General features: G+C 45.8%; 1 protein-coding gene across 1 annotated transcript in view; it reads right to left on the bottom strand.

Moving 5' to 3' along the window:
- LOC147725044 (cilia- and flagella-associated protein 20) overlaps nucleotides 1-25,834 on the bottom strand; it is a 57,294-nt gene that overhangs the window by 15,434 nt on the left and 16,026 nt on the right. The window contains exon 2 of the mRNA XM_086966509.1: nucleotides 40-119. Coding sequence (XP_086822635.1) covers nucleotides 40-119 — 80 coding nt within the window. The remainder of the gene's footprint in view (nucleotides 1-39; nucleotides 120-25,834) is intronic.

Genomic DNA, 25,834 nt, shown 5'->3' on the forward strand with positions numbered 1-25,834 from the left:
TTTGTCTGTTCTCACACAGAACCATGCAGTATCTCTTACCTAACATTGGTTCCTTCCACCTCCAGCACCAGAGATTGGATGTCATTGTCTGTAATCCGTTTTATGTGTCCATTTCTGACCTGTGGATGAGAGAGTAAGGAGTGAGATAAAATATGCTTCCATTGAGTTAAACACTTCGGTTGGGCTTCCAGCAGAGATCTGGAGAGCTTTTTGGGCAGAATATAACTGGTTGGTTGTTGGCAAAATACTCCTGGAAAGATGGGAGGGTAAAAACGAGAGGTGGTCGCAAGTCCCACTCTTGATGTTCATGAATTTCTCATCCCCCCCCCCACTATCAACACTTCTTGATTACTTTCCAGGCCTATGGATCTTAAGGAGCTGTAGTCTGCTTCACTGGGAATTGAGTCCAAAAGCAAGTGAAGCAAAGACAGACCAACCCTTTCCTACAGCCGTGCGGAAGTAGCAACCCATGACCAGCAAGGACGTGCCAAATCTCATGACTAGCCAGGACTACCAAGAACCACCATCCCACACTCCCTTGAGAAGTCATAAAGACACAATCCCACTATGTTCTCCAGCTGTTTGGAAGGACAGCATCAGCCACAGAGGAGTGTATGTTCTCCATCCCACCAGGATTGAGAGGCAAGCTGCCACAGCCCTGGGATGGGAGGTGTATGGTCATTTCAGTACCTAGGCAAACGAAAGTTGTACTCTTCGCAACCATGCAAGAGTATAGCTGCCCTAATGAGCCATGGTGTCAGTCTTCCTGGCGCACCAAAGGTCCAGCCTACCTTAACAGCCAGCACTGCATTCACAGCCCTCAGATAGCCAAGAGGGCCCAAAACCAGACAAGAACGCTATTACACCCAACCCAGCCAAACCAGGGGACACGGATGGGGGTGTGGGGATATTTTTCATAACAGAAATTGCAGTGGAATATTCCCTAACTAGCCAGAGGCCTATGGACATAATTTCCAATTGGACTGTAGTGTAGTTCCTATTTTCCCTATAGGCCGTGCGCATTGGTCGCAGGACACTCCAGCGCAGCACGGCCACCAGCTGTGCCGGTGCCCTCGTCTCTGCTCGCAGCCTCGCTCAGCCCTCTGCCCCGCAGGCCCGCCTTCCTCTGCGGCCTGATCTGCTGCTAGGCAACGCTCGCATACTGTGAGCGCTCTCCACCCCCTGTCTCGGCTCTGCCGTACCAGGTAGCATTCTGTTGCCCGGTTTTGTATTTTGCACTGTTGTTTTGTTTTGTGACTGCTGTACTTTATTGTTGTAGTATTTTGTTTTTCTCGTGCTTGTACTCCCTGTGCCCTCCCCGCCCCGCTCCCCGCTTCCCGCCGCCGTTCACGTGGCCACAACCTCTTCCTTTCTGTGCCCTCCCCGCTCCCGCCTCCCAGCTGCCCCTCCCTCCCACTGGTCCATATATAGTGACCGTGCGGCGCTGATCTGGGTGACCTGCTCGCAGGACACTCCAGCGCCGCACGGCCACCAGCTGTGCCGGTGCCCTCTCCCCTCGCCGCTGCTCGCAGCCTCGCTCAGCCCTCTGCCCCGCAGGCCCGCCTTCCTCTGCGGCCTGATCTGCTGCTAGGCAACGCTCGCATACTGTGAGCGCTCTCCACCCGCTGTCTCGGCTCCGCCGTACCAGGTAGCATTCTGTTGCCCGGTTTTGTATTTTGCACTGTTGTTTTGTTTTGTGACTGCTGTACTTTATTGTTGTAGTATTTTGTTTTTCTCGTGCTTGTACTCCCTGTGCCCTCCCCGCCCCGCTCCCCGCTTCCCGCCGCCGTTCACGCGGCCACGACCTCTTCCTTTCTGTGCCCTCCCCGCTCCCGCCTCCCAGCTGCCCCTCCCTCCCACTGGTCCATATATAGTGACCGTGCGGCGCTGATCTGGGTGACCTGCTCGCAGGACACTCCAGCGCCGCACGGCCACCAGCTGTGCCGGTGCCCTCTCCCCTCGCCGCTGCTCGCAGCCTCGCTCAGCCCTCTGCCCCGCAGGCCCGCCTTCCTCTGCGGCCTGATCTGCTGCTAGGCAACGCTCGCACACTGTGAGCGCTCTCCCCCCCTGTCTCGGCTCCGCCGTACCAGGTAGCATTCTATTGCCCGGTTTTGTATTTTGCACTGTTGTTTTGTTTTGTGACTGCTGTACTTTATTGTTGTAGTATTTTGTTTTTCTCGTGCTTGTACCCCCTGTGCCCTCCCTGCCCCGCTCCCCGCCGCTGTTCACGCGGCCACGCCCTCTTCCTTTCTGTCCCCTCCCTGCTCCCGCCTCCCAGCTGCCCCTCCCCCGCTCCGCCCCCCCACTCTCCACTTATGGCAGAGTGGATAACGCGCAGCGGTCACGCGCAGCGGGCGCGCCCTACGCGCGCCGAAGGTGCGCCAAAGGTAAGCCCGACCGCGCCCAGTGCCAGGACCCCTGGCCCCCGCAGACACCAGCCCACCCGCCGGACCTACGACGCCACTGAACTCAACGCACTCAACGCCGGCCGATTCCCGGGCTGGTACCGAGCCACCCCGAGACGCACCCACGGACCCTTCTGCTGCCACTCCTGCAAGTTCACCTGCATCCGGACCTGCACTACTCCAGCACCGACCAAGACCAAGACGAGCAACAGCAGCAGCCACCTGAAAAGCATCCTGCTCAACACCCGCTCCGTCCACAGACACGCCGTCGAGCTCTGGAACCTGCTCGACACCACAGCCCCAGACGTCGCCTTCCTCACGGAAACCTGGATGAACGCCTCTTCAGCGCCCGACATCGCCATCGCCATCCCAGACGACTACAAGATCATCCGGAGGGACCGCATCAACCAGACTGGAAGAGGCATCGCCATCATCCACAAGAACACCATCAGCATCACGACCAACACCGACGACACCCTCGCACCCGCCGAGCACCTGCACTTCTAGGTCCACATCAACCCCAAGACCACCTTCAGAGGCACCCTCATCTACAGACCCCCGTGACCGCGCACACAATTCAGCGAGGACATTGCCGACTTCGTCAGCCCGCACGCCCTCCCCTCCGCTGACTACATCCTCCACGGGGACCTCAACTTCCACCTGGAGAACAACAACGACCGCAACACCACCACCCTGCTGGACAACCTCGCAAAGCTCGGAGTCAAGCAGCTGGTGACCAACCCCACCCACTACGCCGGACACACACTCGACCCAGTCTTCTCATCCAGTAAGGACATCACCTTCAGCCACGCCACCGGACTCTACTGGACGGACCACAACTGCGTCCACTTCAGCTTCAGAAGGACCACGATCCACCACCACCAGCAACAGGCTGCACGCAGAAGCTGGAACAAGATCACAGCCGACCAGCTCGCGACTTCCCTGAGCAAAAACCCACCCACCAGCACAACGAACCCCAGCCAAGCGGCCACCAACCTCACGAAGTGGATCAGCGACTGCGCAGACGACCTCGCCCCCCTGAGGACCCCGCCTAGCAGACCCGGCAGCAAGAAAGCCCCATGGTTCACCAACGAACTCAGGAGCTCCAAGAAGAACTGCCGAGCCCTCGAGAGAGCCTGGCGCAGAGACCCAACACCGGACAACATGACTGCCCTCAAGCTCGCCACCCGAAAACACCACCAACTGATCCACGCCACCAAGAAAACTGCATTCAAGGAACAACTGGACAACAACGCACACAACAGCAAGGAACTCTTCAACATCGTTAAAGAGCTCACCAACCCCAACGCCGGAAACAACGACATCACCCCTTCGCAAGACCTCTGCAACTCCCTCGCCTCCTACTTCCACAACAAGATCGCAGACATACACAACAGCTTCAGCACTCAACCGGCGCACGCCACGACCGAACCACCGCCCCCCAACACCACCTTCCGCGCCTGGACCCCGATCGGCACCGAAGACACCGTCCGCACGATGAAATCCATCCACTCCGGATCTCAGACCGACCCCTGCCCTCACCACGTCTTCAACAAGGCCGACGCTATCATCGCACCCCACCTGCGGGACATCATCAACACCTACTTCGACACCGCTACCTTCCCGGAGAGCTGGAAGCACGCCAAACTCAGCGCTCTACTAAAGAAGCCATCAGCCGACCCCACCGACCTCAAGAACTACCGCCCCATCTCGCTGCTCCAGTTCCCTGCAAAAGTCATCGAGAAGACCGTCAACAAGCAGCTGGCCGCCTTCCTCGAGACGAACGGATCCCTCGACCTCTCGCAGTCTGGCTTCCGGGCCAACCACAGCACCGAGACCGCCCTGATCGCAGCCACCGATGACATCCGAGCCCTGCATGACAACGGAGAAACAGCAGCCCTCATCCTCCTAGACCTCTCCGCGGCCTTCAACGCGCTCTGCCACCGTACACTAGTGCAGCGCCTCAGCAACGTCGGAATCCAGGAGAAGGCACTGGAGTGGATCATCTCCTTACTCGCCGGAAGGACACAGAGAGTCCGTCTCCCCCGTTCAGATCAGAAGCCACCGAAGTCATCTGCGGCGTCCCTCAAGGCTCCTCGCTTAGTCCAACCCTCTTCAACGTCTACATGAGCCCCCTCGCAGACATCGCACGCCAGCACAACCTCAACATCATCTCCTACGCCGACGACACCCAGCTGATCCTCTCCCTCACCAACGACCCCGCCAGAGCCAACCTTCACGAAGGGATGAAAGAGGTAGCCGAATGGATGAAGAACAGCAGCCTGAAACTGAACTCGGACAAGACGGAAGTCCTCATCCTGGGATCTTCACCCTCCGCCTGGGACGACACCTGGTGGCCCCCCGCCCTAGGCAGCGCACCCAAACCAACGGACCACGCACGCAACCTGGGCTTCATCCTGGACTCCTCCCTCTCCATGACCAGACAAGTCAACGCCGTCTCCTCGTCGTGCTTCAACATCCTGCGCATGCTACGTAAGATCTTCCGGTGGATCCCCACCGAGACCAGGAAGACGGTCACCCAGGCCCTCGTCACCAGCCGTCTGGACTACGGCAACTCCCTCTACGCCGGAACCACCGCCAAACTCCAGAAGAGACTCCAGCGGATCCAGAACGCCTCAGCACGACTCATCCTGGACATCCCCGTCGCAGCCACATCTCCGGACACCTGAGAGACCTGCACTGGCTCCCGGTCAACAAGAGAATCACCTTCCGTCTCCTCACCCACGCACACAAAGCCTACACAACCAAGGCCCAGGATACCTCAACAGCCGCCTCAACTTCTACGCTCCCAAACGCCAGCTTCGATTGACCGGCCACGCCCTCGCCGCCGTCCCCCGCATCCGAAGAGCCACGACAGGGGGGCGGTCCTTCTCCTACCTCGCCGCCAAGACTTGGAACTCCCTCCCGACCCACCTCCGCCTGACCCAGGAACACCTCGCCTTCAGGAAGCAACTCAAGACCTGGCTGTTCGAGCAGTGGCGGACCCCCCTCCCCTAGCGCCTTGAGACCCTCTGGGTGAGTAGTGCGCTATATAAATGCTTTGATTGATTGAAATAACATAAACAGCGTCTTTCTCAGCGCGTCAAAGAGGAGGGGCAGCGTCCGTGGGCTTCTCGCGTCTGCTGGGCTTTCTGCAAGGGGACAGCTGTTCTGTTCTAGATTTCACCACTGTGTGTTTGCTTAAGGCAACGTTGGTATATTTATACCTGAAAGGTGCTGAGTTTGACGTAAGGTTTGGACATAAGACGTCAATAAAGATGTCACTAAGAACTGGTCGTTCTTACAGTGCTCGCAGGAGTTCTATTACAAATCAAAACAAAGCAAGCGGGGCTTTCCCAGGTTGCTGGGGGTTTTGTGTGTCGAAAGAACTCGGTGTGCTCTCTAGGAATCTAAGGAAGTAGCTTCTGCTGTGTCATGGGCTGCAGAGGCGAGTGGCTGAAATATGGCTCTGATTATTATGCCATTATAGGGATATTTATTGATTCTAGCTGTATAGGGGCATATGGTCACAATATTGATAGGGTTCCTAGATAAAACACATCACCCACTCCACGGTTTTATGTCCATCAATTACTAAAAACTAAGCAAAAAGATGCATGTGTATTACAACCCACCCCAAAAAGCATTTTTGCATTTGAAATGGTGTATGCGAAATACACGGAAAGTTAAAAGTACTGTACGTTTTAAGCAGTGTAATCATTCAAAAGTGCATATATATTCAGTTGAACGATTTGCGAAAATTACACATGAAAAAGTACATGTGCCAGAAAAAAGGTAAATATTTTGGAATTTTGGGAAAAAAAATAATTTTGTTTCAGGGAAAAATATAGTTCCAAATGTGTTCAGTAGCTTTTGTTATTTAAAGCTGAAGGCCGAAATTCAGAGTTCAGGGGAACGCTGTGTGCCGGTTGGCTCAAAAGTTATTCTCTTGGTTCAAGGGAGAACATGACTTCAGATAGATGTGCAAAAAAAACAGTCTACAGATTCAGGTGAAAGTTCAACCATGGTTGAAAAGGCTGTTACCGGGCAGTCTTGAGAATGATTGCTATCATCGATTTCAGGATCAGCAATGCTCACAGAAGGTCGTACCTGGGTGACGTTGCTTTCATTTCTTGCTTCACTGCCACCACCTAATCGTAGCGCAGGAGTCTCAACGAATGTGGTCATCAGGATTGGTAACCGCTGGGGACAACACGATGCATGAGCCGTTACTGGACTTAGCAAAGTATCGACATCCATTGGTACTGCGGATTGTAGTGTAAGACAGGTTTCTAACATGCATTCCTCTCCGCATAGCATACATCGAAGCATAGGTAAGATGCAGTTCTGCCATATAGGTCTGAATGAAAGAAACCAGGTTATGTTCAGATCTCTTAGCCGGGCTAATCCAAGGACTTTAGTTATGCGGTCCCGGTAGCGTATTGCTAGGATTGTTTCCTCCATCGTTGCCGGAGTCATGTCTGCGTTTTGGCTTGCCATATCAGAGCAGAAGAGTCAAAAATAAAATCCCTGCTACGAGTCCCAATAGTAGTGGTAGGCCACCAAAAACCGAATGGACAAAATTGGGAAAGATGCCCAGGACTGCTTCGAAGGGTGTTAACAGTCCCGAAAAAATTGTCTTAAATACATACGAGATACCACTGGCATTCGACATATTTAGGATTTGGCTGAGCGTTTCCACGAAATGCACAGGGCAATTTGTTGATAAAAAAGTGTATGCATCTCTGCAGTTGTCCTTGCAACTTGGAGATCATACGTCTCTTTTGATGACGTGATGGGCACTGTTGTCTGTAAAAGCACAGACTTCATTCTGCTTAAAGTATCAATTCGTATAGAAGAAATATTCAACGGAGGCCAAATCGGAGCCTCTGAGTCTCCAGGGCCGTTAGGATACAATCCTTGCATACAGCAAGTGACCATGGAACTGACGCTTAAGAAATATGCTTTCCCTGGCACCAAGCCACAACAGCTGTGGTCCGTTATTAGAACGTAACTCCCGTTAGAAAGTTGTCTAAAGAATGGCTCTATCTGTGTTGCAGGTGTGCCGTGCTGGTGGCATGAAAGGTTATTTGAAGTCCCCTCACAGGCCCCATGTAAATTAATACCCTGACACAGAAGCATACCGCTCAGTGATTGTTTACAATTCTTACCACTAAGAAATACATTCTGGTTTTGGTCACTGTAACACGTGTGTATATGGTAATTTCCATGTTGTTTTATTGTACCCTTTACCCAACCTTTCATACTGGCCTGCTGGTATATACTCTTGGCATTTTTTAAATTGGAAAGTTGTTATCGGAATTGTGATTATTCCGTGTATTATCCATTCAATGACAGGTCTGACATTGTCAATGGTAATCTCTCAAGTTTTTCAATGCTCAGAATCGTATAGTCTGCTCCTTTCTGCGCCAAACTGATTTGTTTATCAGTAAGGTTAAAGATAGAAAACAATGACGTAGTGTTGATTAAACGCCATGGCACATAGCCTGAACGCAGGTTTTGCAACGTTCAGCCTAGCAGTACAATAGAACGTAATTGGGACTGGCCATGTTGTAACATTAGGAAGTCCTGATCTATTATATCGATAGCAGATGATACAATACTGTCCAGTGAATATATTCTGGAGGACAGAGTCATTAACCTATTGTCCACAACAGAAAGTGATTTTTCCAAATAAATACGATCAATTTCTCGTATTTTCTCCGCTGTCTCAATTTGAGTCACTTTCCATGCCTCGTAAGCAGCGTATATACTGGCCGCTATGAAAAGTTTTTGGCGCTGTTTGCGTGGTCCCATTATGAAATCGCGCAAATCAGCACCATCTTTAAGTAAAGATAAGTGTTGCTTAATTTCTGCCAGTGTGGATGTTTGTAGCCATTCAAGGCATAGTTTCCCTACACTGTATGTTGTTACTATCCCTGGATGTTGTCTCTGGGAGTATCTAGGGTCTGGTCTTGTCATTTTTAACCCCTGTATTTTGTTCAGGAATCTATCTTGACATTTATTTGTGTCTGTTGGCCAGATTAACCACTTTTTCCAATCAGAATGTGTTCGGTTTAGAAGTAAAATTTTGGATACGTCTATCTCAATATCTGTGGTTGAGTTATCAGGTATTGGCTGTGAAATAGATGGTTTGTTTAAGTCTTTGATCTTGGCTAGGCCAAGACAGGTAGTTTGTTGAATGGTGTCATTCAAGAACATTATTTGTTCTGGGATCATGCAGGCTCGAAATAATGCTTCTAGGCCTTGTACCTGCCAATCTTTTGTACCCCAGATGATTTTTGTTTCAATGTTGTTTTTCCAGAAATCAAAACCAAATGTAGTCATTTTTTCATAAAATGCTTCTGAATATATCAATTTAGTAATTGTCAGCATAGTTTTTGTCCCTGTTTTATCTAACAGCGTATAATAAAATGTTTCTGCATCACTTGTGTTAAACCCTGAGAAGTATTGGAATTTCTCATAGAATGTTTTTGAACTGCTTTTAGGTGGAGTAGCACAATGTTCCCATTGGTTATATTTAAAAACATTTCTAGGTTGAGCAGATTTATGTAAATAGTGGTCTGCATAATGGGTAAAACAATACATCTGTTCATAATTCGATGAACCTTGCAAATTATCATGTTCTGTAAATTTTGCTGACAAAACTAAATCTGACATCATATTATTTATGCTCTCAAAGTACCAATCATCAGAGAATGTACTTGTTTTTACAAAGTCACTTAATGAAACCTTAAACTGATGAGGATATTTCGAGAGTTCGACCGGTCCATATATTTCATAATCTGTTTTGTCCCAAACTACCCCGCTGGGTTTTGGAATGGCTGTGACATTCACTGATGATAGTTCTCTTTTCTCGATGTGAGATGACTTGTGTGGCTTCAGAACTAAGTTGATGTTCTGACTTGCTGTGTTCATTGTACTGTAATAAATTTTCCTAAAATTAAAACTAAAATTAGGCATAGTAGGAGTATGAGTACCCCTGATACAATCCAATGTTCAATCAACGGTGCATTTAGATATGCTTCTTTGAGTTGATGAAATAGTTCTGTTGCTTTGTCTTTAAAAGTCTTTGATGCTGGCGTTACTTCAGGGTCGCATTGATCTTTAGAAAAGTTATCGAAATTTTTGAAGTAGCCAGATGCAGTTCTGTCAATTGTTGGAATTGTTTTTTTAATTTGCCTTTCATTAGCACATTCTGATGTGTAGACTGGTGTTTCATGACGAACTGTTTCAATTTGGGTTTCAAGAGGCACAAGTTCCATGTCATTTCTGCATAGTCCTTTTTTGTTCACTGTAGGTTTATCAAATGTGATTAGTCTTTCAGTTTGAACCTCTGGGATACTAGCAAATTTGGGTATTCTGTTATTTCTTTGGAGTCCACTGGGCCTACTACTTATTATTGGCCACATGATTGTGGTTTTACCAGGTCCATTGATACAACTCGGTTCTCCTTTTTACCAGCAAGGAGCGGTAGTACCACTGATCTTGTTCCGTTGATTGCCAAGACAGGTACTGCTTTTCTGTAAGAAGGCCCAAATTCCTTCTTAACCGCTATTTTCTCTCTGACCAGATCCCCAATCTTTTGAATCCAGACAGGTCATGCTGGGACAGGTGGTGTGTCTTCAGTGGTTGTTGGCTGTTGTTTTAACTTTGTTGCTCAGGGCTTTTCTTGTTTCATTTAAGTCCTGTAAAACAGCCAAACGATCTTTGATGTCAAAGCATTTTTTTTTCTACCACTGAAGCATGACTATCTAAGTCCTGAACATACATTCTAGTTCCGAACAATAGTTCGTACGGGCTGAAACCTTTTAGAGAATTTCTTGGCAAGTTATTAAGACTACGTTAGACACTTGTTTAATGCTGGACCCACCCATCACCCGAACCTAATACCTTTGCCGTTATAGATTGCTTTATGTCTCGGTTTTTTCTTTCGACAACCCCGTTTCCCTCAGGATGGAAGGGACAAGAGAACCGCAACGCAATGCCCATGCTGGTCATGGCCTCCTTATAAGCTCGAGAGCTAAAAGCAGGACCCTGGTCAGAATGAAGCATGGCAATTGCGTATGTGCCGATAAAGACTCGCAAATCCTTTATAACAGTTCTGGCGTCAGCCGAGCGCTGGGGCCACATCCATATGAATGTCGTACAGGAGTCCACTGCGACCATGATATATTTATAGTTGCCATCCCTTTGTAAGGGACCACAGTGGTCCAGGTAAACACATGCTAATGGTTTATCTGAGATGAGAAGGGGTGTCTGCGCTTGTCGTTTCACTGTTGATACTTTCATTTTTTGGCATATTTCGCATTCCAGCACATATTTCTTAGTTTGTATTCTCATGCGCGGCCACCAATATCTTTGTTTTAATAACGATATTGTGGCGGAAACACCAGCGTGTGCAGAAGCGTGTAATTAGTCCTAACCTGTGTTCCATGTTTGGAATTACTCTATCCCCCACTCCAGGGATTCGAGCAAAAGGAACGTTATTCATATCTGTTAAATAGGAGTACTTTTCTGGAAAGCCTTTTGGGAGTGTTTTTCTATCATCTTTTACTGACGCACTGACAGCTTGTAGTATATCGCTGTCTATTTTTGTTTTTGACCGGGTGATAGCAGCTACGGAAGCCGTTTGCACAGCTGCCTTCGCGGCTTCGTCAGCCAATGAATCCCTGCAACGTGAACGCCATCACGTTGATGACTCAGGGTGTGTATCACGTGAGTCTTTTGTAGTTCCTTCTGTAAAAGAACTACTTGTTCTCAAAGCATTTTATGCTTGATTGTGCCACCTTTTGCACCTTTGAACCAGTTTTCAACCCAATTCTGCAAGTATTCATTATAAGATTGAACGCAATAATATGAATCGCACACTATAAGTGTGGGGAATTCGCGATCGGTATTTTCAAGCGCCATCTTAAATGGTAGTAGTTTAGCTCACTGAGCTGTACAATCTCCTAGAGATTGCGTTTTAGTGACCAGTGGTCTAAATTTTCCTTTGTGCCAACGACCTTTAACAATCGCGCACGCAGCACTGTAAGCTTGTTTACCCCCAACTGCGGGTTGTGCTGATCCGTCTGTATATATGATACTTCCGTATTGTTCTAGAGGCAGGATTTCAATTGGCAGAAGACATTCATATTCATATTGTAAAAATTCCTGTGTCTTTAGGTTAGGATCAAATTCATATACTACGTCTGTTGCAGCAAGAGAATTAACCCATTGGATCCATCTTGGATGCAGAGCTATAGCATTTGGAATGCTCGCTTTAGTTACCACTTCTAAAGCAGGTATAGGTGTAACGATTATTATTCGTTTACCTTGTGCTAGGGCCCTTTCTTTTGCTACGGCAGTCTGAACCGCAGTTAGAATTTTTTCCATTGAACTGAATTTTATTTCAGCTTTTGTATACAAATGTGATTTGTAAGCTATTGGTACTGTTTCTCCCTCATTAGAGGTCAGGTACGTGAATCTGCATCTTCCTGGGATGACCCGGATTACAAGGTTGCGTGTATTGTCACGTGTTTCTAATTTTGTTTTAGCTAACATGTCTGTTTGCAGTGATCTCAAGATTTCTGTGTGTTTTTGAGTCCAGTTGATTGGTTTAAAATCAGGTTTTATTAATTCGTACAGAGGTTTAATCCTCTCTGCATAGTTTAGAATGTAAGTTCTTCCGAAATTCAGAAAGCCTAGAATCGATTGTAAGTTCTTCAGCGTTTTCGGTGCTTGGAGTACAGCGCACTTCTCTAAGTAGTTGTCTGCTAGGCTTTTTCCTTCACTTGATAATTTGTATCCTAAAAATAAGACTGTTAGATGGGCAATTCGTGACTTTGTAAAGTTGAATTTGTAACCCTCTGCTGCGAACCCAAGTATTATGGTGTTCACTCTTTTCAAGTGAGTATCCAAGTCGTCGTTTGTGAGATAAATGTCATCGACATAAGATAATGCCTCATCATCATATATTTGTAGTAACTCTGTTACTCTGGCTGAGAATAGTCCTGGGCTGTTCTTGAATCCCTGTGGGAGCCTACAGAAATTTTTCTGTGACCCCATTATTGAGAAAGCGGTCAAGTACCTGCTTTCTGGTGCAATATTTTGACAAAAGAATCCATTAGAGAGGTCTAATGTTGTTTTGTATTTTTTGCGAACTATGTTATTCATTAGTGCCGCACTGTGCGAATTTTGTACAGCAAATGTTTTGCAACATGAGTTAAGGTGTCTGTAGTCCAAGACTAGACGATATGAATCGTCTGGTTTGCAGACAGGAAACAAAGGATTGTTCATTTGAGAGGTACATGTTTCAATCACCCCTTGGTATTCAAGTTCATCTAAAATCTCCCTGACCTGTTTTTTAGCTTCTTGCTTAATTGGGTACTGCCTTTGTGCAGTTGGTTGACATTTTAACTGGATTTTGTCAGGAGGAGAGTCCTCATCCCATCCTACATGATTCTTATATAATGCAGGTGCTTGGGCTACTGCCCATTTCCTTGCATATATATATATATTTAGTGTGGAATATGATTTGAGAAGGCAGGCATAATCATTTCTTCTAACAACAAAAAGAACCGGGGGTCTATAATGGAGCTTCAAGTACTCTGAGCTGCTGCAAAACTCCTACATAAGTGAGTTAAGCGCTAATAGAGCTATATAAGTCTCTATATCAGAATGTGTACCAGGACAAACCTGTCGAAGGACCTACTGAGATTGTTGGTAAGACCCGTACAGAGATGTGTTGGATTCCCATCAAATAGGTATGTAGATCAAGTGTTCTCATATCAATGAGACCCATCCATCGCCCTTACTCAATTGGGTCGCACAATCAATCGCTAAGGTACCCATGAACAAATGATAAAGATGGGATCGAGTGCAGTGCAAAAATCAATAGATGTGTGAGTTAAAAACAAGGGGTAAAAGGATCAATAGGCGAAAAACTCTAATGTAATTTGTCCTTTCCCTCAAACAAACAAGAACAATGCAGAGGAAGCAGTATAAACATATAACTGCATTTACAAGGCCAACATGTTTCAGCCGGTAGGGACAAGATCCCATGGCTTTCTTCAGGGCCAGAGTTCTAAGCATTAGCTACTGCATACATAAAATAAACGTAACGACAATCTGTAAAGGATATACATAAATAGTCCAAAATCGTGTTCCTCTGTACCAAACGGTGTCTCTTACATCTGAATAGTACAGGGAGTGTACCTCACCTCTCCTGGAACCCAGCTCAGGAAAAAGGAGGCCCCGCTCTGTCCGGCGTTGTCTCATTGCAGGACCCGAGCTTCATGGGAGGCCTCCGTTTGGTATTTGAGTTATTTTCTGTGCTAACCAGAATGGAATTTGTTCCCGTTTTGCGGGTATTTTACCAAGACATGATTGCATGTTCTGTGGTGTAATTTTATTTGTGTTCCCTGATGAGGGGTCAGCTGTTGAATGTTAACTGCTGGTTGGACTGTTGCAGTCCTCATTACATATTGGACTAACTGTCTGTGAATTGTAATTAGTAATTTTAGCTGTGCTAAAAGTTCTTCGCATGACATTTTATCAATGTCTGGATGTGGTGTGTAGCTGGCTAGAACCGGCCACGTTGCTCCTGGTCTACCTAGTGGACCGAGCCTGGTGATGTGATCATTATGTTTTAGGGCGCCTTTAAACCAGAGCAGGTGCTCTTGGTATTTTAATGGAATTTCAATCTCCTCGAAAGGAGTATATTCATCCTGTGGTTCCTCTATTTTGTAATAGTGGAACTCGTGTGTTGTAGCGTTTGCCGCTGGAAAGTTTATCCATGAATAGAATACCTCTGTCTGCCGATATTCGTGTGCCTCTATCACGAAAATGACTGTACCACCTCGTGATGTCAGTCCGTTTTCTATAAGTTTTAAAGTTATAGTTTTTCTTATGTTGACCGGAATGAGGATAGCATTTAAGTCATTCTGTAGGAGACTCGTGTCATCCTCCATTAGTTGGGCTGCTAATCTAGCTGCTTCCCTTTCGTCTCCACTATCTGACATTTTACTGCCAGAAAAGGTTTTCGTGTTGCAGATCAAGTTTCAAGGAGACAAAAGATTAGGTGCACAATATTTTGGAACACTGTATCCTTCAACATTGACTAAACCAGAAACTCTACATAGGAATCTCTTCCTACTAAGTTCCGGCGGATTTTAACCTTTCACCCACTCCAGACGTCTATTGGAGTATTTACGGGAGAAAGGGTCTGTGTGAAAAAGCACGACTGAGTTACTCTAACATCTTGCGTTAGTTTTATCGTCTTACCAAACGTTGGGCGCCATGTATTGTAGTTCATATTTTCCCTATAGGCATTGGCATAACAAACAGCAGTGTAGAGGTAGGACTGAGGTCTTCTAGGTCTCTACAGACTATGTTAGACTTGATTTAGGTTTGCGCCAGCTAGCTCAGAGGTCACTGGAAACTTTCTTGACTGAATAGGAAGTGATCAGCTTCCCTGGCTCAGACAAGAAGGGATTCAGCTTCCGACAAGTGCATAAACATGACAACTTTGCTCCCTCAGACTAAGAGTCAATCTCTAGAGTCGTGTGAAAATAGACAATTATTTCACTCAGTCAGACGTGCGTTCTTAGTTTCACCAGAGTGCAGAGAAGAGAGAGACGGGCGTTTTCAATAAAGGGTTTGGTTTATTGAACAGTCTTCCTTCTCATGCAAGAGAAATGGATTGCCACTATTGCAATACTTAATATAAAGAAAATTACGTACAGTAAAAGGAGTATTATGAAATAATTCTGTAAAAGCATTGATATGGTTTCTTAGCCATAAGATACTTAAAATGAATAAAATATATACAATATATACATTCATATATACATTGGCTAACAACCTCAACTGGTGCTTCTAACTACACCTACCCCGGTGTACCTGACCTAAGCCTAATACGTGGGAGTGAGTAAGTAAGTAGCAGTTTAAGTTAAGTTGGTTTTTGCCAAGAGTCTGATCCAAGAGTTCTCTCTAAGGGTTTAGTCAGCACCGTACCTTTGGAATAGAATGTAGGAGGTCTGGTATCTCACTCTCAGGACCCGATATCCCAGTCACCCGCAAGGGTAGGCTGGAAACGCCGGAGCTGGATTTTCTCGGCAGGAGAAAAGACAGCGTCTTTCTCAGCGCGTCAAAAGGAGGGGCAGCGTCTGTGGGCTTCTCGCGTCTGCTGGGCTTTCTGCAAGGGGACAGCTGTTCTGCTCCAGATTTCACCACCGTGTGTTTGCTTAAGGCAACATTGGTATATTTATACCTGAAAGGTGCCGAGTTTGACGTAAGGTTTGGACATAAGACGTCAATAAAGATGTCACTAAGAACTGGTCGTTCTTACAGTGCTCGCAGGAGTTCCATTACAAATCAAAACAAAGCAAGCGGGGCTTTCCCAGGTTGCCTGGGGTTTGGTGTGTCGAAAGAACTCAGTGTGCTCTCTAGGAATCTAAGGAAGTAGCTTCTGCTGTGTTATGGGCTGCAGAGGCGAGTTGCTGAAATATGGCTCTGATTATTATGCCATTATAGGGATATTTATTGATTCTAGCCGTATAGGGGCATTAGGTCACAATATTGATAGGGTTCCTAGATAAAACACATCAAGACAAGAGGACTATCTCACCAGTCCAGCCAAAATTTTTTAGTCAAGTGTAATCCACAATGCGTATGCATCAGCGCACACAGAGTCACTACGCGTGAGCTGCCCAAGAAAGCTTTCAGGAGATGAGAAGTAGTTCACAATGCCACCACAGACCCTGTCACTAACCAGAGGCTGCAGCAAACTCCAACTACCTGAGACACGGAAATGTCTCAAACATTTTATGCAAGGATGACAAAATCACGCGTTGAACAGCCAGCTTCATGAAAGCTTTCCCATCAATGTACAACAAGTAGGTTCTCTTAGCAGCACACTTTGACGAAGATTAAAGTTTGCAGGGCGAATCACAGAAGGACACACTGAGATATACATCACCTTACTACTCCAAAAACAGAACGAGTGATAGGAGAGGTGTCCAAATGGCTCTCTAGCCGGTGATAACCAGGCACCCCGTATCCTGCCCATAAGTGGTTGTTTCAGCAACGGGATTGTGAATTTTAGATTGCCCCTGCAGAGTTTACTCTACGGGCACCCAAGTCAACAAAAAGGCAAGAGTAATATTACACTGCTACCTTTCAGTTACTTTTACAAGCAGGACCTACGCGTCCGGCAAGAAGGTAACTGGGGCCAATTAGGGGTTCCCAAGACATCAGCACCTACCCCTCGTAGTTCCATCAACACAGGTGCTATTGGTTCCCAGGTATCCCGACATCTATCCACTTTGAAGCCCTGGCAGAAATGGGTGCTTGTTCAGTGAGAGTTCTGTCACGTCTTACTAGTTGATTTCCTGGATTGTGACAGGGCTACAGCCAAAGTTTGTCTGCCCAAAGTGGTGCGCTTTTATTGACACCTATAATGTGTGTATTCCAAGAAACATGGTCGTTTACACCTTTGTATCGGGTAGGATTAACCACACTCCCGGGAAGCTGCTACTTCTGGAAAAGGTAGACCATCGGGAGGTATCATTATTTGGACTAACACCACCATATAATGCAGGATCAAGGAAAACAAGTTAGGCTCTCATGACTTGATGGGTGTTAGCATGCGTCTTCCACTTAATAGGGTTTGAAATATCCATAAGGTTTAGTGCAGATCTGTAGGCAACAAAGCAGAAGTAATTGAGGTGTTGTCCCCGCACCTAGCAGTACTCCCAGCTGAGGTTTTTAAAAATCGTGGAAGGTGACCTCAATTGTCAATTTGAACCGCTTGACGCTAGTATGGACCATCACACAACTGGGGAAGATCTCCTATGGTCCACTCCGGAGTTAGCGATCCTCCCTGTAAAAAAATGGTCCCCACTGGCTAGACAACTCAACGCATTCACACTGAACCAGGGCCTGCGATGGCAGATCTAAATCGGATACGAAGGGAACCATATGTTTAATCACCTGCAGAGCACAAGCCGCATAGATTATTTTTTGGTTGGTGTACGGCTTTGGCTGAAATTAATTGATATGGTCATTATACCCCGGCAAGACAGCGGCCACAATGCTCTAGCCCTTGTTATGAGATCATTGGTCCCTGTTGCTCTGGCTACTCATGATGAGCCCTTTTAGAGAATGTTAACCATGACCATGAATAGGCGCAGGGTCAAATGGTGTGCTTTGTCTCAATCGAAGAAATTAGTTGAAGTACTAAATAGATTTGTTGCCGATTGTAAAGGGGGGTAGATGCCACTGCTAGAAGGGGGCGGTCCTGACCAACATTAGTACCCTTGAACCCCATTCTATGTGAGACTTAGACATTTTTTTCCATGTGGAAATTACAAGGTCAGCTAAGAAATGTACTCCACCCACCTGCTACAACAGCAGCATAGCTAGCTTGGCCCTTACGGATGAAACAGCAGGATAGGCCAGTGTTACAAGTACCACGGAGGGCACACAAAGACGCCAATCAGCAAGCAAAGAGAGTGGGAGCTCAGGAAATGGAAGAGCTTATTGGCTGCGGCAAGAAGTGGCGGACATCGTTCTTTTTAGAATATTGTCTCTACAGGCAGAGTTGAAGGTTTCTATGCAGTCGAAAATTACATTTCGATGTCTGATTCGGTTGCTCACTTTTCAAAATTGTACTCTACTGCTGAACAGAGTGAAGCCCTGGTGCAGGAATTAGGTAACTCATGTATCGACAGTCACGCAGAACCCAACAGGGGATTGATACCATATTATTACCGAGCGACTAATCAGGTGATAATGTGGGCTTTAGCCTTGAGGAAATTAGACAAGATATATATACATATATATATATATATCAAATTGTTCTGCATGAAGCACCAGGGTACCGGGGATCTCTTTTTGGCCAGGTTTGATGTTTGGTGCCCCTATTTTGCCTTAATTTTTAGTGCCATAATGAATGGGGTGCCCATTCCACCAACCTGGGCAGAACTAGTTCCCATCTTTAACAAGCATTTGCAATGCAACAAGTTTCACATTAGGAAAGTTTGAGCTATTGGTCTTGTAAATAACATTTTTTTTTAATTTATGTGTTGGTTTTGAAAATAGCGAAATTAATAGCTTTGTCATTTACAAAGACAATACTTTTAACTTTCGCAAATGTGACACCTATAGCATTTGTAATGCAATATGTGTTGTATTTACGTGACTTAGATGTATTGATATTAAAAATAACAATTGCTTTAAATTTTTTTAAATAATTAATACTTAAATAAAAGTTATTGTAATTTATAATGGCAATAGCTTAAACTTTTGTAAATAACTTTTGTGAAGATTATGTTCAGTGTATTTTATTGTGACGAAAATCCAAGAACAGAAGTGAAATATTAACATCTTTTTGTGACATTTGTAATAAAGCTTGAAACATTGAGAGAACATATTTGAACCAGTTGTTGTTGAATGGTTGCACAGATTGATGCAGTGGTGGCGCTGAGTGATGCTGTGGCGTTCAGTGATGCTGTGGTAGCGCATAGTGATGTTGTGGTGCCCCTGAGTGATGCTGTGGTGGTGCGGAGTGATGCTGTGTTGGCGACAATTGATGCTGTGGCGTTCAGTGATGCTGTGGTAGCGCATAGTGATGTTGTGGTGCCCCTGAGTGATGCTGTGGTAGTGCTGAGTGATGCTGTGATGATGCGATAGATAGTGTGTAATTATGTGGCGTGTAATTATGTGGAACGAGTGGTATTTGGAGTGTATGTTGCATTGAGTGCAGTGTAATTATGTGGCGTGTAATTATGTGGCACTGAGTGGTATTAGGAATGTATGTTGCGTTGAGTGCAGTGTAATTATGTGGCGTGTAATTATGTGGCACTGAGTGGTATTTGGAATGTATGTTGCGTTGAGCGCAGTGTAATTATGTTGCGTGTAATTATGTGGCACTGAGTGGTATTGTGTGGAGTGTGTGTTGCATTCAGTAGAGTGTAATTATGTGGTGTGTAATTATGTGGCACTGAGTAGTATTTGGAGTGCATGTTGCGTTGAGTGCAGTGTAATTATGTAGCATATAATTATGTGGCACTGAGTGGCATTGTGTGGAGTGTATGTTGTATTCAGTAGAGTAATTGTGTGGCGTGTAATTATGTGGCACTGAGTGGTATTTGGAGTGTATGTTGCATTGAGTGCAGTGTAATTATGTGGCGTGTAATTATGTGGCACTGAGTGGTATTTGGAATGTATGTTGTATTGAGTGCAGTGTAATTATGTGGAGTGTAATTATGTGGCAATGAGTGGTATTTGGAATGTATGTTGCATTGAGCGCAGTGTAATCATGTAGCATATAATTATGTGGCACTGAGTGGTATTGTGTGGCGTGTGTGTTGCATTCAGTAGAGTGTAATTATGTGGCGTGTAATTATGTGGCACAGAGTGATATTTGGAGTGTATGTCGTACTGAGTGCAGTGTAATTATGTGGCGTGTAATTATGTGGCATTGAGTGGTATTTGGAGTGTATGTCGTACTGAGTGCAGTGTAATTATGTGGCGTGTAATTATGTGGCACTGAGTAGTATTTGGAGTGCATGTTGCGTTGAGTGCAGTGTAATTATGTAGCATATAATTATGTGGCACTGAGTGGCATTGTGTGGAGTGTATGTTGTATTCAGTAGAGTAATTGTGTGGCGTGTAATTATGTGGCACTGAGTGGTATTTGGAGTGTATGTTGCATTGAGTGCAGTGTAATTATGTGGCGTGTAATTATGTGGCACTGAGTGGTATTTGGAATGTATGTTGTATTGAGTGCAGTGTAATTATGTGGAGTGTAATTATGTGGCAATGAGTGGTATTTGGAATGTATGTTGCATTGAGCGCAGTGTAATCATGTAGCATATAATTATGTGGCACTGAGTGGTATTGTGTGGCGTGTGTGTTGCATTCAGTAGAGTGTAATTATGTGGCGTGTAATTATGTGGCACAGAGTGATATTTGGAGTGTATGTCGTACTGAGTGCAGTGTAATTATGTGGCGTGTAATTATGTGGCATTGAGTGGTATTTGGAGTGTATGTCGTACTGAGTGCAGTGTAATTATGTGGCGTGTAATTATGTGGCCCTGAGTGGTATTTGGAGTGTATGTTGCGTTGAGCACAGTGTAAATATGTAGCATATAATTATGTGGAACTGAGTGGTATTGTCTGGAGTGTATGTTGTACTCAGTAGAGTGTAATTATGTGGCGTGTAATTATGTGGCACTGAGTGGTATTGGTTGGAGTGTATGTTGCATTGAGTGCAGTGTAATTATGTAGCATATAATTATGTGGCACTGAGTGGTTTTGTGTGTAGTGTGTGTTGCATTCAGTAGAGTGTAATTATGTGGCGTGTAATTATGTGGCACTTAATGGTATTTGGAGTGTATGTTGCATTGAGTGCAGTGTAATTATGTGGCACAGAGTTGTATTTGGAGTGTATGTTGCATGGAGTGCAGTGTAATTATGTGGCGTGTAATTATGTGGCACTGAGTGGTATTTGGAGTGTATGTTGCATTGAACGCAGTGTAATTTTGTAGCATATAATTATGTCGCACTGAGTGGTATTTGGAGTGTATGTTGCGTTGAGCGCAGTGTAATTATGTAGCATATAATTATGTGGCACTGAGTGGTATTGTGAGGAGTGTATGTTGTATTCAGTAGAGTGTAATTGTATGTGAGGGTGCAGAGTGTGCGAGGGTGCAGAGTGTGCAGAGTGTGTGAGGGTGCAGAGTGTGTGAGGGTGCAGAGTGTGTGAGGGCGCAGAGCGTGTGAGGGCGCAGAGCGTGTGAGGGCGCAGAGCGTGTGAGGGCGCAGAGTGTGTGAGGGCGCAGAGTGTGTGAGGGCGCAGAGTGTGTGAGGGCGCAGAGTGTGTGAGGGCGCAGAGTGTGTGAGGGCGCAGAGTGAGTGAGGGCGCAGAGTGTGTGAGGGCGCAGAGTGAGTGAGGGCGCAGAGTGTGTGAGGGTGCAGTGTGTGTGGCCTAAAGTAGTGTGAGAGCGCAGTGTGTGTGGCCTAAAGTAGTGTGAGGGCGCAGTGTGTGTAGACTAAAGTGGTGTCACGCATACACACATTCAAATACACATACACTGGTGAAGGCTCGCAGACACAGAATGCTCTCAGATATACACATCAGGTGAAACTTCCCCGAGGCAGTCCTGGACATGCCCTTGTGTGTGAGGTTTTGTTGGTGTTTGGTTGCACCTTGTTCCAGGATGTAGTTGTAGGAGAACAGTGTACAGAATAGGGGCGTCGGGGCAGAATGAAGAGGCAGGACAAAATGCACGGGTTGAAAGTGAAGAGAGGGCAAAGAAGGGAGAAGGGATTGAGATGCAGATAGAGAACAGAATAAAGAGGTGGAAAAGAAGGAGAGAAGTAATCTGAATAGGTAGAGGGGAAGAATAAGAGAAAAAGATAGGATAGGTGGAGGAGATTCAATAGAAAAACCAGGAGAACAAAGAGGGCAGAGTTAGGGGAGAAGGCAACAATGAAACAGAAGAGGACAGGAAGCGTAACCGAATGGGAGAAGAAAGGATGTGTTACTTCTAGCAATATTAAGAGTAAAATTATCGTTTGGTATTACGAGCTCAAAGGTTACTAAAACTCAAATTATTCCCATTGCGATTTCCAAGATATGTTTCTATCTATCTTTTTTTTTTTAGAATAATAAATAAGACTGCAGTTCACTTGGGAATCTTGATTTTCTTGGAAGCCAGTCGAGCCGCTGGAAAGCGAAAAAACAATGGTAGGAAAAGAGTAGTGGGGAAGATGTGTTGTCGCTGGTCTTTCCTGTGAAGCTTTGTGACAACGACTTCTTAATTTATGTTAGTAGGAGCGCCTAAGCGGATTCCTTTGAAGTGTTTGAAGTCTGATGCTGGCTGCAAGCAAACCAGCATGAGTGCGGAGATAGGTTCAAATGGTGTGCAATGTGCACGAGCCCACACACATGCCATGTAGGCAATCCGCCTTTGGGAGCATTTTTGAGGGCCCCTACTTTATATCTCGGCCAAAGCATTGCTGGCGCAATGCCTTAGACGAGACCTAAAAAAGGGCGTGCATGATCTCCCCTCTAACTATAGGCCTTTAAGCCTTATTGATAGTTCCCAAAAGCTCCCTCCCAGGGTAATTTTGGGCAGACTACAAGACTGGATGACAGCCAAAGAGATATTAACCCTATTACTAGCTGGCTTTAGAGAACACACAAGTACAATTGAGCAGGTGTTTCGACTTCAGTTGCTGTATTGGATAACTGTTCTATTAGAGGCAGGCGTCTCTATGTGGTCTTCGTAGAACTACGGTCTAAGTTTGATCTTATTCCTCGATCCACCCTCTGGCAGATTTTGGCTGACATTAGAGTCACAGGTCAGCTATTGGATATGATTAAGAGATTCCACTGCAATAACTTTGCACTAGTAAGATGTGGGTGAGCTGGGGAAATGGCAGATCCATTCCCAGATAACAGAGGGGTTAGGCTGGGCTGCATTCTTGGACCCACTTATTTACGCTGTTTTTTATGACCTGGTTACCTTTGTGGAGCATGGTAACACTGACGACCCAAGTCTTGCAAACATCAGGGTTCCTGCCCTGATGTTTGCAGATGATACGCTACTATTTTCCAAATCACCTATGGGGTTACAGAGAATCCTTGACCGCTTCGACCTCTTCTACAAGTTAAGGGGATTAGACATTAATATTTAGAGAACCAAATATATGATATTTAACCCATGTCACTCTACCCACTCTATTCCCACATTGAGAGGGGCTCCCTTGGAGCATGTATACACCTTTGATTACTTGGACGGTACCCTATCAGAGTATTTTGACTGGCAAACTCAAACTAGAGCAAACATCTGGGGGAACAGTGAAAACGCATAAAGGCTCACAATTCTTTCCCAAACTCCTGGCACTCAATTTATAATAGTCAAGTCCTGGGAACTGCCCTGTATGGCGTAGAGCTACGGGGGCATAGGGAGGTGTCCTCTATGGTTGCAGTCGAACAACGCTTCATACATCAATTGACTGGTCTTCCCATTAGTACCCCACTACTGCCCCCGAGGTAGGACCTAGGGCTAAGAAGCATTGACAGGACTAGTTTGAGATAAATCTTGTACTGGAGAAGGCTCTGGACTACCCTTAGCTTCATGTATACCAGTGGGGCTTACCAAAGTTTCTACGTATGCCAGAAGCAGGTACATAAAAACAGCTGTCACTAGGATTGGGCTGGAGAGAATTTGGAAGATTCCAGAGGAGGTCAGCCTGACCCCTCAAGAGAGCATATAGGCAGCATAAGCAGAGCATAATGCATACCCACTCTAGCCTAGGGCCCTTGATGTCTAACTTTTTAATGATGAAAGTTGGTTTTGAAGCGGAGAGATTCTACCACACTGTTGGAACACAGGGGTCAGGGACTATAGAGAGGCTTTGCTAATTTCATAGGCTGATTCACATCGGTGTATAGTATTCTCAATTTTTGCTGGCCATGTGGAGGAATAGGAGGAAAAATATGTCCTAATGTGTGCAGTAAGGATTCTTAAGTACAGTACACAATCTCAGCTTATTTTTAATCTTTTTAATCTTTTATATGTTGAAGTCTAGAACAAACCCCAGATCATAGCAACAGCATTTATTTGGTTTAGAATTTTCATGCATATTTATTGTCATTTATATCTTAGTTTTTACAACTGTATGGTGATGTTTTATGCACTTTGGTGGCAATTTGCAAAGTTTTCTGAATCTGAATAAGAAAAACCATGTTTCTTGCATAACCTAAGCATGTGCAAAGTAGGAGGACCCTGGTGCCAATCTGCATGTGTAATATGTGGGAAAACTGTACCAAGGCTCACGTGTAAGACATGTCTGACCTGTATCAAGGTGCCTGTGTAAGATACACTTTGCCTGATTTGACAACCTTGCTCTTTCAGAGTCTAAATAGAGCCTCCACTTACTCAGGGCTGACTGAGGATGTCACGCTGTATTCACATCAATATCTAGAATAAAGGCACACATTGAAGCTGTAGCTAGACAGGGGGCTGAGGTACCAGGAAACTCCTGTCTGAGGTACACCTCACACAAAGCTCCCACTTACTAAAGGATGACCTTAAACATCACACAGTATGTGAAAAACAAATTAAATTAGGGACACCTCATCTGTTGTTAACAAGCACTCCTTCATTGAAGGAACACATGGAGGCTGTAATCTAGACCGGGGTGGGGGAGCATCAGAGTCCAAGCTAGAGCTCCAGGCCTTGAAGAATTATAGGAGCAAAACCTAACTTACTAAAGACCAAATTAGAACCTCGTTGAGTACTTCCAGAAATATCTGGAATCAAGCACACACTGAAGCTGCTGTCCAGGTGGGAGGATTAGGGTACCATCAGAGTCCACCTACAGCTCCATGTCTGGGAGTAGTATGTTGGCCAAGCCTACCTCTTAAGCCCAACAGTAAACCTAAGTAGCTGTTGTTGGCCGCATGATCTCTACTGCCCCTCAGCGCCAAATAACCGTGCGCTCTACATATACTGTATCACATAACTTACTGAAGGGTGAATGAGAACATCGCTGAGATCTTCCGCAAACATCTGGAATTAGAGCACATACTGAAGTGGTTATGTAGGTTATCTGGACTGGGGTACCATCAGAGTCCCCCTAGTGCTCCAGGTCTGGAGCGGTAGATAAAGGATGGATTTCAAGAATACAAGCAGTGAGAGACGTGGGGGATCTAGAGGATGAGGATTAGATTGAGGCCGGGGTGGCACCTAGGTCGGTGGCCATTGTGGCCAGACTTGGGCTGATCCAGTTTAAATACCTCCACAGGGGCAATTTCACATGCCACCGACTACGGCGGATGGGATATTTGGGGGGGGGGGGGGGGGGGAATGATTGCTTCTCTGGCATGTCCTCTATGTACCGCGGAGGATGGAACATTCTTTTTTTAAAATTTTAAAATACATATTTTTAATGCATTTTCTGCCATATATGAGGAACATTCTTACACAAGGTATCGGGTTGCACTGCATTCGACCGGGTCAGACACAGGATGACATCTTGCCTGGGCAGGGTCTTCACCTAGTCAGTTCCAATGGACCCAAAACTTACTCTCCTCCATATCACTCTCTGACACATGGAGCTGTAACAGATACAAACTATCACTATCTTATCTGGGTCAGATTCTAGCAAAATGAGATATAGGGAGAGAGTGGAAGACCCCGCCGCCCTGTCCATGGCAGTGTGGGATAAAAAGGGATGAACCACTGTATGGGCTTGGGGGTGGCGATGTGCAAGGCTCGAGGCTGTCCACAGAAACATGGCAAGATATGGCAGGTGTGGGCGGATTACAGGGGCATTGAGTTAGAAACTGTATGTTCTATGCAACAAATGTTGAATGATTAAATTCGGATGTTTATGGGATGAGAATG

The sequence above is a fragment of the Lissotriton vulgaris genome, chromosome 4_1 (genome assembly GCF_964263255.1).
Source record: "Lissotriton vulgaris chromosome 4_1, aLisVul1.2, whole genome shotgun sequence".
NCBI classification, from domain to species: Eukaryota; Metazoa; Chordata; class Amphibia; order Caudata; family Salamandridae; genus Lissotriton; species Lissotriton vulgaris.